The 19,675-nt window shown below is 38.2% G+C and overlaps 1 protein-coding gene across 1 annotated transcript in view; it reads left to right on the forward strand.

Moving 5' to 3' along the window:
- PCCB (propionyl-CoA carboxylase subunit beta) overlaps positions 1-19,675 on the forward strand; it is an 84,552-nt gene that overhangs the window by 60,934 nt on the left and 3,943 nt on the right. The window contains exon 10 of the mRNA XM_036851045.1: positions 1,020-1,143. Within this exon, the coding sequence (XP_036706940.1) occupies positions 1,020-1,143 (124 nt within the window). The remainder of the gene's footprint in view (positions 1-1,019; positions 1,144-19,675) is intronic.

The raw sequence follows: 19,675 nt of genomic DNA on the forward strand, positions 1-19,675 counted from the left end.
CAAGTGGAAAAATAGTAACTTTACAGGGGAGAAACCTGACATATATCACCGCCATTAATGGACAAATTGACATCATGTGCCTTTTGATGTGATGCACTTGAGAGGGTCACTTCTGTGATATCCTGCCAAAAACGCTTTACCTGAAATTAAACATGAACAGACATGAAACCCAAATAACCAAGTAACTGATCTGTAGTCTTCAAAGATGTTATGAACATGAAAGACAAAGATTGAGGGGAAAAAAATCAAGGCAGGCTAAAGAGACCACATGACCACTCAGAGTACCAGGTGATCTTGGGTCAGGTTCTAGAAACAGATTTTTGTTGCTATAAGGGATGTTATTGGAATAACTGGCGAAATTTGAATAAGGTTTTATAATAGATAATAATATATTAATGTTAATTTCCTGATTTTGATAATATCACTGAAGTTATATAAGAGAATGTCCTGTTCTTAGGAGATAGACACTTAGATAGGTACTTAGAGGTAAAGAGGTGTCGTGTCTGTAACTTATTCTCAAACAGTTTAGGAAAAAAGTCGTGTGTATGGACATATATATAGTTAGAGAATATATATACAGACACATACTTAAGAGACAGAGAGAAAAGCAGGGTAGGCAGGTTGGGAGAGGGAACTATGAAGCTTACATGGTAAAACATTAATAAATGGGGAATCTGGGTGAAGGATATTTAAATTTTTTTGTATTATTCTGGAAATTTTTATGGAAGTTTGAAATGATTTCAAAGTAAGGTAAAAAAAAAAAAAGTGTATTAAATATGCCAAGTTCAAATAGAACCTTTAAAAAAGACTGTACTGGTTTATCCTCTTCCAGTTGTGTACGAGGTTGTTTTCCCTTCCAGCAGGGAGGAGGTACTGCCTCTGCCTGTTGTCCTGCTTCCTGGTAGAACCTGTGGTAGGGAGCAGCTATCCGGCCTGTAATTCTGTAAATGTCTGTCATTCTATAATGGAATTGGATCTTGTTTATCATTTTGAGCTCAGGAGTAAATTTATCCCTGCAGGTTGTTGATGAGCGAGAATTTTTTGAGATCATGCCCAGTTATGCCAAGAACATCATTGTTGGTTTTGCAAGAATGAATGGGAGGACTGTTGGAATTGTTGGCAACCAACCTAAAGTGGCTTCAGGTAGGAGGGAGACGCTCTCATAGACCTTGGGGGGTGGTTGGGAGCCAGGGCTGCCTGGGCCCAAGGTGCCCATCTTCTGCCTTTTCCTCAGACATGGCCTTCTGTGGCCAGAGAAAAACACTCAAATATCAATAGCTGAAGTTGTGAAAGCTCCTTTGTCTCTTAATTTCTCAAAATTAACATAAGCATCTGAAAATGCTTCTTTCATGCTTCTCTAATTTTTTAAGGATTTATAGATAACTTTCCTCCTCGACTTTTAAGGTCTTTACTTTTTCAGAGGCCTGCTTTCTGTCCCCCTAATTACATTATGACTGACCCACTAAACTATGAGCCCCCTGAGGCCAGGGGTGTTAGTGTCTTATTCACAGTTTTCTCTCTAGTGCCTTTGATGGTGCCAGGAGAACAGTTGGTCCATGACAAGTTATATACTCTTTTTAAAAAATTAATTAATTAATTAATTTGGCTGCGTTGGGTCTTCGTTGCTGCACACAGGCTTTCTCTAGCTGCAGCGAGCAGGGGCTGCTCTTTGTTGTGGTGCGTGGGCTTCTCATTTTGGTGGCTTCTCTTGTTGTGGAGCACGGGCTCTAGGCATGCAGGCTTCAGTAGTTGTGGCATGCGGGCTCAGTAGTTGTGGCGCACGGGCTTAGTTGCTCCGTGGCATGTGGGATCTTCCCGGACCAGGGCTTGAACCTGTGTCCCCTGCATTGGCAGGCGGATTCTTAACCACTGCGCCACCAGGGAAGTCCCCGATCTATGACAAGTTAACAGCATCTTGCTGTGTCTGTACCCCGCAGCTTTCTGGTGAGATGGTCAGACTTGAGTCACAGCCAGGGTGTGGGGACTCTTCCATGGTTGTGCTCTGAGTGGGGTTGGGGACTCTGGATACTGCTTCCCTCCTTACTATTTTCCTTCTTAGGTTTCCTTTGAATCCCTATGTGGACACATACACCCTCCCTTTTTGACCTAGCCTCATCTTTTATTTCTGCTGTGGCAGTTTCTCCTTGTCTTTAGAAAAAGGTTTGTAAAAATGTTTTTTATTGTGGTAAAATATATATAACATAAAATTTGCCAATTTAACCTTTTTTTTTTGTTACTAAACTATGGTTGATTTGCAATATAGTGTTAGTTTCAGGTGTACAGCAAAGTGATTCAGCCATATGTGTATATATATAAATTCTTCAGATTCTTTTCCATTATAGGTTATTACAAGATATTGAATATAGTTCCCTGTGCTATACAGTAAATCCTTATTGTTTATTTTATATATAGTGGTGTGTATCTGTTATTCCCATACTCCTAATTTATCCCTCACCCCCTCCCCTTTCCTCTTTGGTAACCATAAGTTTGTTTTTTATGTCTGTGAATCTGTTTTTGTTTTGTAAATAAGTTCATTTGTATTATTTTTTAGATTCCACATATAAGTGATAACATATAATATTAGTCTTTCTCTGTCTGACTTACTTCACTCAGTATGATAATCTCTAGGTCCATCCATGTTGCTTCAGATGGCAATATTTCATTCTTTTTTATGGGTGAGTAATATTCCATTGTATGTATATGTGTATGTATGTGTATATATATATATATATATATATACCATATCTTCTTTATCCATTCATCTGTCGATGGACACTTAGGTTGCTTCCATATCTTGGCTATTGTAAATAGTGCTGTTATGAACATTGGTGTGCATGTATCTTTTCGAATTAGAGTTTTTGTCTTTTCTGTATATATACCCAGGAGTGGGGTTGCTGGATCATATGGTAGCTGTATTTTTAGTTTTCTTAGGAACCTCCATAGTGTTTTCCACAGTGGCTGCACCAACTTACATTCCCACCAACAGTGCAAGAGGGTTCCCTTTTCTCCACACCCTCTTCAGCATTTATTATTTGTAGACTTTTTGATGATGGCCATTCTGACTGGTGTGAAATGATGCCTCATTGTAGTTTTGATTTGCATTTCTCTAATAATTAGTGATGTTAAGCATCTTTTCATGTGCCTGTTGGCCATCTGTATGTCTTCTTTGGAGAAATGTCTATTTAGGTCTTCTGCCCATTTTTTGATTGGGTTGTTTGTTGTTTTGATATTATTTTAACCATTTTTAAGGGTACAGTGCAGTGGCATCAATTACATTCACAATGTGTGAGCCCATTACCACTAACTTTCCCCCCAAAATTTCAAATCATCCCAAATAGACACTTCATTTCCATCCTACCTCCCACCCTTGGTAATCTTAATCTACTCTCTGTGAATTTACCTATTCTAGATATGCCATATAAGTGGAATCATACAATATTTGTTCCTTTGTGTCTGGCTTGTTTTACTTAGCATAATGTTTTCAAGGTTCATTCATATTGTAGCATGTATCAGAACTTCATTTTAACTTTTCATGTCTATATAATATTCCATTGCATGTGTATAACTGCATTTTGTTTAATCATTTATCTGTTGATGGACACTTGGGTTGTTTCCACCTTTTTGCTATTGTGAATAATGTCACAGTGAACATTGGTGTACAAGTATTTGTTTGAAACCCTGTTTTCAGTTCTTTTGGGTATATACCTAGTTGTGGAATTACTGAGTAATATGGTAATTTTAGGATTACTTTTTTGGGGAAACATCACACTGTTTTCCACAGTGGCTGCACTGTTTTACATTCTCATTAGCAATGGACAGGGTTCCAATTTCTTCATACTCGTCAACACTTGTTATTTTCTGGTATATTTTGATAATAGCCAGTCCTAATGGGTGTGATGTATTATCCCATTGTGGTTTTCATTTATATTTCCCTAATGATTAGGGATTTTGAGCATCTTTTCTTAGGCTTATTGGCTATTTGCATATCTTTGGAGAAATGTCTCTTCAAGTCCTTTGCCCATTTTTAATTACTTAGAGTTTTTTTGTTGTTGTTGAGTTACAAGCATTCTTTGTATATTCTGGATATTAAACCCTTATCAGATAAATGATTTGCAAATATTTTCTTCCATTCTGCAGGTTGTCTTTACACTTTCTAGATAACGTCATTTGATATACAAAAGTTATAAAATTTGATGAAGTCTAATTCTCTTTCTCTCTCTCTTTGTTTTTGGTTGCTTGTGCTTTTGGAGTCATATTATAAGAACTTATTTGCAAATCCAATGTCATAGAGCTTTTCCCCTATGTCTTCTTTTAGGAGTTTTATGCTTTTAGCTTTCACATTTAGGTTTGATCAGTTTTGAGTTATTTTTACATATAGTGTAAGTTAGGGGTTCAGCTTCATTCTTCTTCTTTTTTTAATAAATCTTTATTGGAGTATAACTGCTTCACGATATTGTGTTAGTTTCTGTTGTACACCAAAGTGAATCAGCCATATGCATACGTATGTCCCCATATCCCCTCCCTCTTGAGCATCCCTCCCACCCTCCCTATCCCACCCCTCTAGGTCATCGCAAAGCACCGAGCTGATCTCCCTGTGCTATGCTGATGCTTCCCACTAGCTAATAATTTTACATTTGGTAGTGTATATATGTTGATGCTACTCTCACTTCACCCCAGCTTCCCCCTCCCACCCTGTGTCTTCAAGTCCATTCTCTATGTCTATATCTTTATTCCTGCCCTGCAATTAGGTTCATCAGTACCATTTTTTTTTAATATTCCATATATATGCATTAGCATTTGTAGTGAGCTTCATTCTTTTGCACGCAGAAATTCAGTTATCCCAGCACCATTTGTTGAGTAGACTATTCTTTCCCTATTGAATGGACTTGGCATTTTTGTTAGACGTCAGTGGGCTGTAGATGTATGAGTTTATTTCTGGGGTCTCAATACTATTCCTTTGGTCTGCAAGTCTATCCATGTTCTAGTATCACACTGTTTTGATTACGGTAGGTTTGTAGTAAGTTTTAATATTGGGAAGTGTGAGTCTTCTCATGTTCTTCCTTTTCAGATTATTTTGGCTTTTTGGGGCCCCTTGCAATTCCATATGAATTTGATTATTGGCCTTTCCATTTCTGCAAAAAGGTTGTTGGAATTTTGGTAGCAATTGCATTGAATCTGCTGATCACTTTATGAAGTATTGACATTTTAACAATGTAAAGTTTTCTAACTCATGAACACAGGATGTCTTTCCATTTATTATTAATTTATTTATTTATTTTAAATTTTTGGCTGTGTTGGGTCTTCATTGCTAGGCTCGGGCTTTCTCTAGTTGTGATGAGCAGGGGCTACTCTTTGTTGTGGTGTGTGGTCTTCTTATTGCAGTGGCTTCTCTTGTTGCTGAGCACGGGCTGTAGGTGCACGGGCTTCAGTAGTTGCAGCACGTGGGCTCAGTAGTTACGACATGCAGGTCCCAGAGTGTGCAGGCTTCAATAGTTGTGGTGCGTGGGCTCAGTAGTTGTGGCTTGCAGACTTTAGAGCACAGACTCAGCAGTCGTGGTGCACAGGCTTAGTTGCTCCGTGGCATGTGGAATCTTCCCAGCCCAGGGATCAAACTCACGGCCCCTGCATTGTTAGGCGGATTCTTAACCACTGTGCCAAAAGGGAAGTCCCCTTTCCATTTATTTTGGTCTTCTTTTATTTCTTCAGCAGTGTTTTGTAGTTTTTACTGCACAGGTCTTTAACATCTTGGTTAAATTTACTCTTGTTTTATTCTTTTAGTTGCTATTGTAAATGGAATTCCTTTCTCAATTTCTTTTTTGGATTGTTCATTATCGGTATATAGAAAGACAACTATGCAACTGCGTTTTGTTTGCTGATCTTGTAACCTGCAACTTTGCTGAATTTATTAGCTTTAGTAGCTTTCTTGTAGATTCTCTGGAATTTTCTACATATAAGATCATACTTAATGCATATAAAGATAGTTTTACTTCTTCTCCAATTTAGATGCCTTTTATTATTATTTTTTCTTGTATAATTGCTCTGGCTGGAACTTCCAGCACAGTGTTGAATAGCAATGGTGCCAGTGGGCATCCTTGTCTTGTTCCTGATCTTAGGGAGAGAACTTTGTGTTTCACTATAGAATATGATGTTAGCTGTGGGTTTTTCATATATGGTCTACATCGTGTTGGGGAAATTTCCTTCTATTTGTAGTTTTCTGAGTGTTTTATCACGAAAGGTGATAGATTTTGCCAAATGGCTTTTCTGTGTTGGTTGAGTTGATCATGTAGCTTTTGTCCTTTGTTCTATTAATGTGGTGTATTATACTGATTGATTTTTTTGTATATTGAACCACTTTTGCATTCCTGGGATATATCCCATTTGGTCATAGTGTCTAATCTTTTTTTTTTTTTAATAAACTTTATTTTTTAGAGCTTCTTTTAGGTTCACAGTAAAATTGAGTGGAAACAACAGAGCATTCCCATATATACTCTGTTTTCACACATATACAGCCTACCCCACTATCAGTATTCTGAACCAGAGCAGTACGTCTGTCACAATTATGGAATGTACATTGACACATCATTACAAGTCCATGGTTTACTGTAGGGTTGACTCTTGGCATTGGATATTCTGTAGGTTTGGATAAATGTGTAATGATATGTATCCACCATTTGCAGCATCATATAAAATAGTTTCACTTGCCCTAAAAATCCTCTGTGCTCCACCTATTCATCACTCCCTTCCCCCTAACCCTGTTAGCCTGATAACCCCTGGCAACCGCTCATCCTTCTACTGTTTCCATAGTTTTCTTTTTCCAAAATGTCATATAGTTGGAATCATACAGTATGTAGCTTTTTCAGATCAGCCTCTTCCAGTTAGTTATATGGAGGAAGCTGGTCTGATAAGGCCACATACTCTATGATTCACGTTTCCTCTGTGTCTTTTCACGGCTTGATAGCTGATTTCTTTTTAGTGTTAATATTACATTGTCTGGATATATCACAGTTCATTTATCCATTCACCTACTGAAAGACGTCCTGGCTACTTTTAAGTTGTGGCAGTTATTAATAAAGCTGCTAAAAACATTCTTGTGCAGGTTTTTATGTGGATGTAAGTTTTCAACTCATTTGGGTAAATACCGAGGAGCATGATTGCTGGCTCAAATGGTAAGAGTATGTCTAGTTTGTAAGAAACTGCCAAACTGTCTTCCAGAGTGGCTGTACTAATTTGCATCCCCACCAGCAGCGAAGGAGAGTTCCTATTGCTCCACATCCTTGTCAGCTTTTGGTGTTCTCAGTGTTCTACATTTTGGCTATTCTGATAAGTGTGTATTTTAATTTGCATTTCCCTGATGACGTATGATGTGGAGCATCTTTTCATATGCTTATTTGCCCTGTCTGTGTTTTCTTTGGTGAGGTATCTGTTCAGGTCTTTGGCCATTTTTTAATTGGGTCATTTTTTTATTGTTGTGTTTGTTTGACCTAAACAAAGAGGTAAACTCAAAAAGATGAGTTTATTCAGGAATAGCAGAGGAACTGTAGTTCAGGACAAGCAAACTGTAGCAAGCTACAGGTGAGTCCATTGAGGGTTTGGGGCAGGTTGTATTTATGGACAGGAAATGTAAAGAGTTGGGGGGGAGTCCAGTTAGAGTCAGTTAAAATAAACAACAAATGGAGACCAGCCTTGAAAACTTCCTGAGCAGATAAAATCAGTCCAGTCACAGAAACAAAACTCAATTCAGCCCACTTTGTGAGTCCATCCTGACCTGGGTCATCTCCCATTCATGAAACTTCCCAAGGTTGATATGAGATAACCCCTGATCAACCCCCTGTCATCTGAGAAAATTTTGGCACTATCAGTGTTCTGTAAATCAGGCCTTTAAAGGAAATCAGTTTCTTAGTCCTTAAGTTTTGTCTTCCTGAGGGCACATGTGTGAGATTTTCCAATTACATCCTCCAGTTCTATTTTAGATTGAAATTCTTTCACAAGTTTTGAGAGTTCTTTGTATATGTTAGATAGCAGTCCTTTATCAGATTGTGTGTTTTGCAGATATTTTCTCCCAGTTGGTGGTTGTCTTCTCATTCTCTAGACAGTGTCTTTCACAGAGGAGTTTTTAATTTTAGTGAAGTCCAGCTTACCAATTATTTCTTTCATAGATCATGCCTTTGAAAGTAGTGTATCTAAAAAGTTACTGCCATATCCAAGGTCACCTAGGTATTCTCCCATGTTATCTTCTATGAGTTTTATAGTTTTGTGTTTTACATTTAGGTCTGTGGATCCATTTTGAGTTAATTTTTGTTAAAGGTATAATGTTTGTCTACATCAGTTTTTTTGGATGTGGATGTCCAGTAGTTCCAGCATCATTTGTTAAAAGACTGTTTTTCTTCCATTGTATTACTTTTGGTCCTTTGTCAAAGATCAGTTGATTATATTTATGTAGGTCTATTTCTGGGCTCTTTATTCTGTTCCATTGATTTATTTCACCAATACCATACTTCTTGATGATATTGAGTCTTTCTATCCATGAATATGGAATATCTCTCTACTTATTTAGCTTTTTCATTTTGTTCATCAGAGTTTTGTAATTTTCCTCATATAGATCTTGTTTTGTTAGATTTATGCCTATGTATTTTTTTGGGGGGGGTGGGGGTGTGCTAATGTAAACAGTATTCTGTTGTTAGTCTCAAATTCATTGCTGGTATACAGGAAAGCGATTGACTTTAATAAATTCACTTTGTGTTCTGCAGCTTTGCTATAATTATTAGTTTCAGCAGTACTTTTGTTCTTTAGGATTTTCTACATAGACGGTCATGTCATCTGTAAACAAAGAAAGTTTGATTTCTTCCTTCCCAATCTGTATGCCTTTTATATATTTCCTTTCCTTGTTTCATTGTATTAGCTAGGATTTCCAGCATAGTTTTGAAAAGGAGTGGTGAGAGGGCACTTTTCTTGCATTATACCTGATCTTAGTGGGAAAGCTTCTAGTTTTTCACCATTACATATGATGTTAGCTATAGGTTTTTGTAGATGTTCTTTATGAAGCTGAGAAAGTTCCCCTGTATTTCTAGTTTGCTGAGAGTTTTTATCATGAGTAGGTGTTGGATTTTGTGAATGCTTTTCTGCATCTATTGATACGTTCATGTGATTTTTCTTCTTTAGCCTGTTGATGTAATGGAGTACCTGAATTGTTTTTCATATGTTGAATCAGCCTTGCATACCTGGGATAAATCCCACTTGGAAGTGGTGTATAATTATTTTTGTATGTTACTGGGTTTGATTTGTTAAATGTTTTGTTGAGGATTATTGCATCTATGTTTGTGAGAGACACTGGTCTATAGTTTTCTTGTGATGTTTTTGCCTGGTTTGGGTATTAGGGTGATGATGGCCTCATAGAATGAGTTAGGAAGTATTCCCTCTGATTCTATCTTCTAGAAGAGATTGTAGAGAATTGGTGTAATTTCATTTTTAAAGGTTTTGTAGAATTCACCAGTGAACCTTTGTGGGCTTCATTTTTTTTTGTTTGGTTTGGTTTTTTTTGGCCATGCCACGCAGCTTGCAGGATCTTAGTTTCCCAACCAGGGATTGAACCCAGGCCCTGTCAGTGACAGCATGGAGTCCTAACCACTGGACCACCAGGGAATTCCCTGCATTTGTTTTGTAAATCATGTAAGAAATAAAAAGTGGTGTTACAAACCAAAAATACAATAATACTGGCTTTTTTATATTTCCCCATGTAGTTACCTGTACTGGAAATCTTTACTTCTTCATACAGTTCTGTGATACCATCTACTACCCTTTTATTTCAACATGATGGGCTCCCTTTACCATTTCTTGTAGGGCAGGCCTAGTGGTAACGAACTCCTCAGCTTTTGTTTATCTAGGAATGTCTTTATTTGTCCCTCATTTTTGAAGGACAGTTTGCCAAGTATAGAGTTCTTGGTTGCGTTTTATTCTTTCAGCATCTTGTTTTTTAATTTTTTAATTGAAGTATAGTTGCTGTATAATATTATATATTACAGGTGTACAATATAATGATTCAGAATTTTTAAAGGTTATACTCTATTTATAGTTATTATAAAATATTGGCTATATTCCCCATGTTATACATATATCTTTGTATCTTATTTTGTGCCTAGTAGTTTGTGTCCTTTACTCCCCTACCCCTATATTGCCCCTCCCCCCCTTATTGCTCCTCACCGGTAACCTGTAGTTTGTTCTCTATATCTGTGAGTCCACTTCTTTTTTGTTATATACACTAGTTTGTTGTATTTTTAAAATTCCATATATAAGTAATACCATGCAGTATTTGTCTTTCTCTAACTTACAGTAAGTCCCCTACATACGAGTCTTCAAGTTGTGAACTTTCAAAGATGCGAACGTGTGTTCGCCTGTCTAATCACGTAAGTTAGTTCACGTGCCTGGCGTACATTGTCACGTGCGTGCATCCTCTACAAGTGGTTGTGCTTTTGTGTACTTTACTGTACAGTACGGTATAGAGTACAGTAGTACAGTATCTTTATTTCAAGCCCAGGATGTCCGGAAGTAAGCGTAAAAGCAGCGGTGATGTAGTGGGTACTGCTAAGAAGTGCCAAGCGATAACAGTGGAAAGAAAAATGAAAATAATTGAGAGAGTGGAGCAAGGCAAAAAGATGGTAGACATCACTCATTCTTATAACATGAATTGTTCAAGCATCAGCACAATTCTAAATAACAAGGACAAGATCATGGAACATGAAGTCTGCTGTGCTGATGATGTCAACAATACTGTCGAAGAAGCGTGGAAAAGTGATGGAGGAGATGAGTAACTTCTCAGTGTGTGGATGCAGGATCAGCACCAGTGTTGAGTCCTGTTCAGCTTAATGCTGATTCAAGAGAAAGCTAAAAGCCGTTATGAAAACTTGAAGAAGAAACACGGCGAAGAATCAGAGGGTGCATCTTTTAATGCCAGCCATGGCTGGTTTCATTGCTTCAAGACTAGAGCCAACCTTCACAATATGGTAGCTGCCCAGGAATTTCCTGAAATGCTTTGAGAAATTCTTGATGAAGGTGTGTATTCACCCAAGCAGGTTTTTAATGTGGATGAGACAGGACTGTACTGGAAGAGGAGGCCAGACCAAAGTTACATCAGTAAGTAGGAAAAGTTGATGCCAGCCTATAAAGCAGCAAAGGATAAGCTAACTCTGTTGTTTGCTGGCAATGCTTCCAGTGATATAAAGCTGAAGCCTCTCTTAGTTTATCATTCAGAGAACCCAAGAGCCCTTAAAAACATAGCCAAGGGCTCTCTTCCTGTTGTATGGAAGAGTAACCCCAAAGCCTGGTTACACAGGCCATTTTCCAGGACTGGTTTTTCCACCACTTTATCCCAGATGTGGAGAAATATTGCTTGGAGAAGGATGTCCCATTCAACATTCTTTTGCTGCTCGACAATGCCCTGGGCCATCCCCCATTCATGGACAACTTTCATTCCAATGTCCTGTAGTGCATCTGCCACCGAATACTACGTCGCTCATCCAACCTGTGGACCAGGGGTTATAGCGACTTTCAAGAAATATTATGTATGTCACACTTTTCATCAGGCAGTAAAGGCGAGTGATGAATCAGGAACAAACTTGCGACAATTTTGGAAGGACTGTAACATCTACAAGGCCATAAAAAACATTGACTTTGCGTGGCATGAGGTTACGGCATCACCGTGAATGGGGTTTGGAAGAACGTTTGCCCGCAGTTTGTTCACAATTTTCATGGATTTGAGAAGGTGGATGAGGAGTCCAAAGAGGTCTTCAGCAACTTAGTGATCCTCAGCGAGAAGCTGGAGCTAGATCTGCAAGAGGACGACTTCATTGAACTCCTTGCTTTGCAACGCGGGAGCTTACTAATGAAGACCTGATGGAATTGGAGGCCCAGAGAAAGGATGAAGAGAGACAAGAAGAAGAACAAGTAACTGAAGAACCTAAGAGATTCACGATGCAGGAAATAGCAAGGGAATATTCTTCATTTGAGAAGGCACTGTTAGTTTTTGAGGCACAGGACCCGAACGTAGAATGGTACACAAAGGTTGCAGCAGCCGTGAAGAATGCAATCCAGTGCTACTGTGTCATCTATCACGAGAAAAAAAGAGCTACTACCCAGACATCACTGGATCGTTGTTTCAAAAGGGTAGATAGAATTGAATCCAGCAAGGAACTAGAATCTGTGCCATCAACGTCAGACGTGAGTGAAATTGCAGCTTGCCCTCCATCTCCTATTGCTGACGATCCTTCAGCTCTACCATCTCCCACCTCCTCTTCCTCCTCCAGTCAGTAACTCTTCTTGCATGTTCACTCGATGCCAGCCCCGTATGCCAGCTGTTGTACTGTACTACTGTGCTTTTCAAGGTACTGTACCATAAGATTAAAGATGTTTTCTTTAGTTTTTGTGTTTGTTTTTTATGTATTATTTGTGTGAAAAGTATTATAAACCTATTACCACAATTACTATATAGCTGATAGTGTTAGTTGGGTACCTAGGCTAACTTTTCTGGACTTACGAGGAAATTGGACTTACGACCGCGCTTGAACGGAACTTGTTTGTATGTAGGGGACTTACTGTATTTCAATTAGCATAATGCCTTCCAAGTCCATCCATATTGCTGCAAATGGCAAAATTTTGTTCTTTTTATGTCTGAGTAGTATTCCATTGTATATATACACCACATCTTCTGTATCCATTCATCTGTTGATGGACACTTAGGTTGCTTACATATCTTGGCAATTATAAATAATGCTGCTATGAACATTGGGGTGCATGTATTTTTTCAAATTAGTGTTTTTGGGTTTTTTGGATATATTCCTAGGAGTGGAATTACTGTGGCAGAAGAACTGAATAGACATTTTTCCAAAGAGGAAATGCATATAACCAATAGGCATATGAAAAGATGTTCAACCTTGCTAATCATCAGGGAAATGCAAATCAAAACCACAATGAGATATCACATCACACCTGTCAGAATGGCTATCATCAAAAAGAACACAAATAACAAATGTTGGCAAGGATGTGGAGAAAAGGGAACCCTGTACACTGCTGGTGGGAATGTAGATTGGTGCAGCCACTATGCAAAACGGTATGGAGGTTTCTCAAAAAACTAAAAATAGAACTACCATAAAAAATAGAACTTTCAGCACTTTAAATGTGTGTCCCATTTGGTAAGCTTATTGAAGATTCTTTGTGTATGATGAGTCACTTCTCTCTTGCTACTTTCAAGATTCTGTCTTTGTCTTTTAATAATTTGACTATAGTGTGTCTCAGTATGGGTGTGTATGAGTTTATCCTACTTAGAGTTTCTTGAATTTGTAGCTTCATGTCTTGTGCCAAAATTGAGAAGTTTTTGGACATTATTTCTTCAAATAATCTCTCTGCCCCTTTCTCTCTCTCTCTTCCTTCTGGTACTGCCATGTGGTATATGTCAGTTCACTTGATGATATTCCATAGGTCCCTTAGTCTCTGTTCACTTCATTTTTTCTTTTCTTTCTGCTCCTCAGACTGGATTATTTAAGTTTTCTTATCTTCAAGTTTTCTTACCCTTCTTGTCTACTCAGGTCTGTTGTTGAACCCCTGTAGTGAACTTTTCATTTCAGTTATTGTACTTTTCAGCCATAGAATTTCTGTTTGGTTTCTTTTTATAATTTCTCTTTATTGATATTCTCATTTTGTTCATACTTTTTTTTTTCATGATTTTTTTAGTTCTTCGTGTTTTCCTTTACCTCCTTGAGCATATTTAAGACAGTTGTTTTAAAATCTTTGTTTAGTAAGTTCATTGTCTGGGCTTCTGCGGGATGGATTCTTTTAATTTATTTTGCTCATTTGAATGGCTGTACTTTCCTGTTTCTTTGTATGCTTTGTTATTTTTTGTTGGAAACTGAACATTTGAATATTATAATGCGGTAACTCTGGAAATCATATTCTCCCCTTTTTCCAGAGTTTGTTGTTTTTTTGATTGTTGAATGCTGTAGTAGTCCATTTGTCTAGTGACTTTTCCCAACTATTTTTGCAGAGGCTATATTCCTTGTTGTTTTCCTTAGCTTGTGTCCAGCTATTGTTTTAACAGAGATTACCTTGAACACCAGGTGCCAAAACAGACAAATAAGAAAACATCTCTCCTAGTCTTTGCAAATTGGCTCTGTACTGAGGCTGTTCTTCAACATGTAGCCAGACTTAAACTGAGTTTAGGTATCAGCCCAAGGTTAAAGCTTAAGGTCTTCTCAAGTCTTTTGTAATGTTATGTTTTCATTTTAATTCATCTCAAGGTATTTTCTTTTTTAAAAATTTTTTATTGAAGTATAGTTGATTTACAATGTTGTATTAATTTCTGCTGTACAGCAAAGTGACTCAGTTATACACATATATATTCTTTTTCATATTCTTTTCCATTCTGGTTTATCTCAGGATATTGAATATATTGTTAGTTCCCTGTGCTATACAGCAGGACCTTGTTGTTTATCCATTCTATATATAATAATTTGCAAATCCCAAACTCCCAATCCTCCCCCACCCCCCCTTGGCAACCACAAGTGTGTTTTCTTGTCTATGAGTCTGTTTCTGTTTTGTAGACAAGTTCATTTGTGTCATATTTTAGATTCCACATATAAGTGATATCATATGGTATTTGTCTTTCTCTGCCTGACTTAATTCACTTAGTATGATCATCTCTAGGTCCATCCATGTTGCTGCAAATGGCATTATTTCATTCTTTTTAGTGACTGAATAATATTCCATTATATATATACCACATCATCTTTATCCATTCATCTGTCACTGGACATTTAGGTTGTTTCCATGTCTTGGCTATTGTAAATAGTGCTTCTGTGAACATAGGGGTGCATGCATCTTTTTGAATTATAATTTTGTCTGGGTGTATGCCTAGGAGTGGGATTGCTGGATCATATGGCAACCACCTGTGTAGGAGGATTCCCTTTTCTCCAAACCCTCTCCAGCATTTATTACTTGTAGACTTTTTAATGATGGCCATTCTGACTGGTGTGAGGTGGTACCTCATTATAGTTTTGATTTGCATTTCTCTAATAATTAGCAATGATGAGCATCTATTCATGTGTCTATTGGCCATCTGTATGTCTTCTTTGGAGAAATGTCTATTTAGGTCTTCTGCCCATTTTTTGATTGGGTTTTTGTGTTGTTGTTATTGAATTGTAGCTCTTTGTATATTTTGGAAATTAAGCCCTTGTTGGTTGCATCATTCGCAAATATTTTCTTCCAGTCTGTAGGTTGTCTTTTCATTTTGTTTATGGTTTCCTTTGCTGTGTGAAAGCTTATAAGCTTGATTAGGTCCCATTTGTTTATTTTTGCTTTTATTTCTGTTGCCCTGGGAGACTGACCTAAGAAAACATTGGTACAATTTATGTCAGAGAATGTTTTGCCTATGTTCTCTTCTAGGACATTTATGGTGTCTTGTCGTGTATTGAAGTCTTTAAGCCATTTTGAGATTATTTTTGTGAATGGTGTGAGGGTGTGTTCTAACTTCATTGATTTATATGTGGCTGTACAACTTTCTTAACGCTACTTGCTGAAGAGACTGTCTTTTCCCATTGTATATTCTTGCCTTCTTTGTCAAAGATTAATTGTCCCTAGGTATGTGGGTTTATTTCTGGGCTCTCTATTCCATTCCACTGATCCGTTCAAGGTATTTTCTAATTTCCCTTCTCAGGTCTTTTCTGAGCATGCATCTGGCTCTAGGCATATCTGCGTCTTTCTGAAGTCCCTTGTATACACAGGTGCTCTTGAATGACCTAATTTCCCCCCCAAACCCCCTCTCTCCCTGTTTTTTTCCTCCCAGGCCTTAGGGAATCTCAACTGTAATCTTTCACCCCAGATGTCTATAGGTGGTTCTTTGTCTTACAGTGAGCAATGCCTGCCACTTTTCTGGCCTGGGTGAGTTCTGAGTTAGGTGAAGTGATGAAAGGCTTACGTCCATCTTTCAGGTAGCCCCCAGACAAGTTAGAACAGAGCTACATGGTGATTTGTGCCTCAGGTCTTCTTTGCTTCTTCTAGAACCAGGGAAGTGTGGGGCAAGTGTAATTCAAAACGCCACAGAGCTTCCCTACAGTTTCTAAGTTGCCTTTTTCCTGATTCAGCTTTTTACTTAGTTGTAAACTTTTTCCTGTTCCAGAGTTTTGACAAAGTTGGTTCTGACAGTTTCTGCCTGTGTTTTGATGTTTCTGTTTGCAGACAGGAGCTTGGAGCTGCCTATTCCACCATTTTGTTGTCTAGAAATAGTGTTTAAAGTTAGGAATTTACACATACTGAAAATGCATTTTGTTCCTACAGTAAGTTCTCGGCTGTTCACGTATCTCTTTAGTTCCTCCTCTTCGCTGTGTCTGTCCCTGGTGTGGACTTCACATGATTTTCTGTGTCTGCTCAAAGATACTTCTTGTCCCGTGACTATGTCTGCAGGTTCTGGCACCCTCCAGTACAGGTGCACTTTCACAAGCTCACTTTTTAAGAAACTGCTTGGCTCATTGTGGAAACTTTATCTACAAATACTTAGAATGTCTATCCTAGGGGCCTGCCCTAGCCCTGGCTGGAGTCTGAATACTTGGTTCCATTGTGGTTCCTCAGCTTCCCTCCTTCTTGACTCAGTAATTCTTTGTGATGTTTATGGGGTGTCAAAAAAAGCAGCTTTAGAGGCTCACAGAGGAGGCCTCTTTTCTGGTTCTCATTTCTTTTTCTTTTTTCTTTTTTTCTTTTTTATTTATTTTTAAATTTTTTTATAAGTGTGATAGATTCTGACTCTTTTTATTTATTTATTTATTTATTTAATTTTGGCTGTGTTGGGTCTTCATTTCTGTGCAAGGGCTTTCTCCAGTTGCAGCGAGCGGGGGCCACTGTTCATCGCGGTGCGCGGGCCTCTCACTGTCGCAGCCTCTCTCGTTGCGGAGCACAGGCTCCAGATGCGCAGGCTCAGTAGTTGTGGCTCACGGGCATAACCACTCCGTGGCATGTGGGATCTTCCCGGACCGGGGCACGAACCCGTGTCCCCTGCATTGGCAGGCGGATTCCTAACCACTGCGCCACCAGGGAAGCCCCCTTTTTCTTTTTTATTGAAGGATAGTTGATTTACAGTGTTGTGTTAATTTCTGCTCTACAGCAAAGTGACTTAGTTCTACATATATATATTCTTTTCCATTATGGTTTATCACTGGATACTGAATACAGTTCCCTGTGCTATACCCTAGGACCTTGTTGTTTATCCAACCTATATATACTAGTTTGCATCTGCTAATCCCAAACTCCCGATCCTTCCCTCCCCAAATCCTCCTCCCCCTTGACACTGGTTCTCATTTCTTCCTTGTAGGAATTAACCAGGGCTCATTGGGCTCTCTGGGTGCCAGGTGCTCTGTCAGGCCTGGACTAGGGCCTAAGATGATGAGGCCATCATCTTAGTGGACCTGGGGCCCACTCTTGGCAGCTCAGGGCCACAGGTTTTCCATTTCTGACTGTGTTCATTTCCCCAACGATTTTATCTTGTTTTGGTTGTCATTGCTTGTATTTTTCTTCATTTTGATTTTTATTCTGGCCTCTTTGTACTTCTTGTGGTTTCTTAATTTAGAATTGTCTTCATCCCAGGAGTCATCACTCACATTCTTTATTTCAAGTCATTAACATAGATTTTTCTTTTATTGAGTTACAGTTTAGGCACAGTAAATTACATGTTCATTGGGATGGGTTTTGGCAGTTTATACAACCTTGTATTCACCATTCAAAACAAGATATGGAACATTTCTATCATCTCAGAAAATGCATTAGGCAAGAGGGAAGTTTTGCCTATTGCTATTATTTTTTGAGTTGTCTTTTTATTGTTGATTTGTAGGGTTCTTTATATATTCTGGATGTGAATCCTTTGTCAGATATGTGTATTTTAAATATTTTTTTCGTGGTCTGTGACTTATTTATTCATTTAATTAATGGTGTCTTTTGATTCACATTATTTAAAAAACTTGGTAAAGTCCCATTTATCAGTGTTTTTACTTCTGATTAGAACTTTTTGTGTCCTTTCCAGGAAATCTTTGCCTACTACAAGGTTTCAAAGATAGTCGACATCATCTTTTAGGAGCTTTGTAGTTGTGGATTATGTTAAGGTCTACAATCCATTTTGGGCTAATTTTTGTGTGTCGAGTATAGAGTGGAACAGGAGTCTACTTCCTTTTTTTTCCATACAGATATTTAATTGTTCCATCACCATTAGTTAACAAGACTTACTTTCCACACTGAATTGTTTTGGTGCCTGGTCTAAAATCAGTTGTGTGGGCCTGTTTCTTCACAATCTATCCTGTTTCATTGCTGTTTTTGCCTACCTCTATGCCTCTGCCATACTGTCTTGATTACTATAGCTTTGTAGTTCTTGGTGGTTCTCACCAGGGACAATTTCAATATCCTGGGAACATGTGGCAGTGTTGGAAACACTTTTGGTTGTCACAGTGGGGATGAGGGGTGGAGGGGTGTGCTACTGGCATCTAGTGGGTGCAGGCCAGAGATGCTGCTCTACATCCTACGTGCAGAAGTCAAACACCCACAGCAAAGAATTATCCTGTCCAAATTGTTGATAATACCAAGACTGAGAAACCCTGCTTTTGTGAGTCTTCAAGTCAGTTAGTGTAAGTCTTCCTATACTGATATTTTAAAAAAGAAAATACCGTTTTGACCATTCTTTCTCCTTTGTATTAACCATGTGAATCTTAGAATCCACTTATCAAGTTCTACAAAAGAAATTCCTATGATTTTGATAGGAATTGCTTGAAAAATACAGATTTCTCCACTATACTTGCTATTAAACTTTAAATCTAAAATAATTAAAATAGTATAAGTAATTAAAATTAAATACAATTAGGAACTTAGTCTCTCACTTTTACAATTAGGAACTTAGTCTCTCACTTTTTTAGTCCTGTTTCAAGTATTCGGTAGCCACATGTGGCTAGTGGCTACTATGTCGACAAATAGCAAAGCCAGAGAACATTTTCATCATCATAGAAAGCTCTTTCGGGCAGCACTGGTATAGATCAGTTTGGGGATTTATTCTTCTAATCCATGAGTATATAAGTTTTTTTGTAGATATTCTTTATCAGACAATGGAAGTTCAATTGTACTCCTAGTTTACTGCTAGTTTTTAATTATGAATGTTGGATTTTCTCAGATGTTTATATCTATTGAAGTGACCATATGGTTGTTCTCCTTTAATAATTTCATTGCTTTTCACACATTAAATCAAGTCCGAATTCCTGGGTATAACTGCACTTGGTCATGATGCATCAGTGTTTTTATCTAATGCTGGATTTGATTTGGTAATATCTTAGGACTGTTTGTATCTATGTTCTTGAGGGATTTTGGTCTGCATTTTCTTGTAATGTCCTTTTCTTGTTTTGGTATCGGGGTAATGCTGGCTTTATAAAATACTTTGCAAAGTGTGGTAAGAGAGGGTTTACTAGTAACTGAGCTCTCATTCTGTGCCCTTTCACAGATCCCATCTCCTTTAATCCTTACAGCTGTGCTAGGAGAGGGTTTACTAGTAACAGCTCTCATTCTGTGCCCTTTCACAGATCCTGTCTCCTGGAATCCTTACAGCTGTGGTAGGAGAGGGGTAACACCCCTGCCTTTCAGGTGGTGAATCTCAGGCTCAGAAAGTGAAGTA

Source organism: Balaenoptera musculus, chromosome 4 (genome assembly GCF_009873245.2).
Source record: "Balaenoptera musculus isolate JJ_BM4_2016_0621 chromosome 4, mBalMus1.pri.v3, whole genome shotgun sequence".
Lineage (NCBI taxonomy): Eukaryota > Metazoa > Chordata > Mammalia > Artiodactyla > Balaenopteridae > Balaenoptera > Balaenoptera musculus.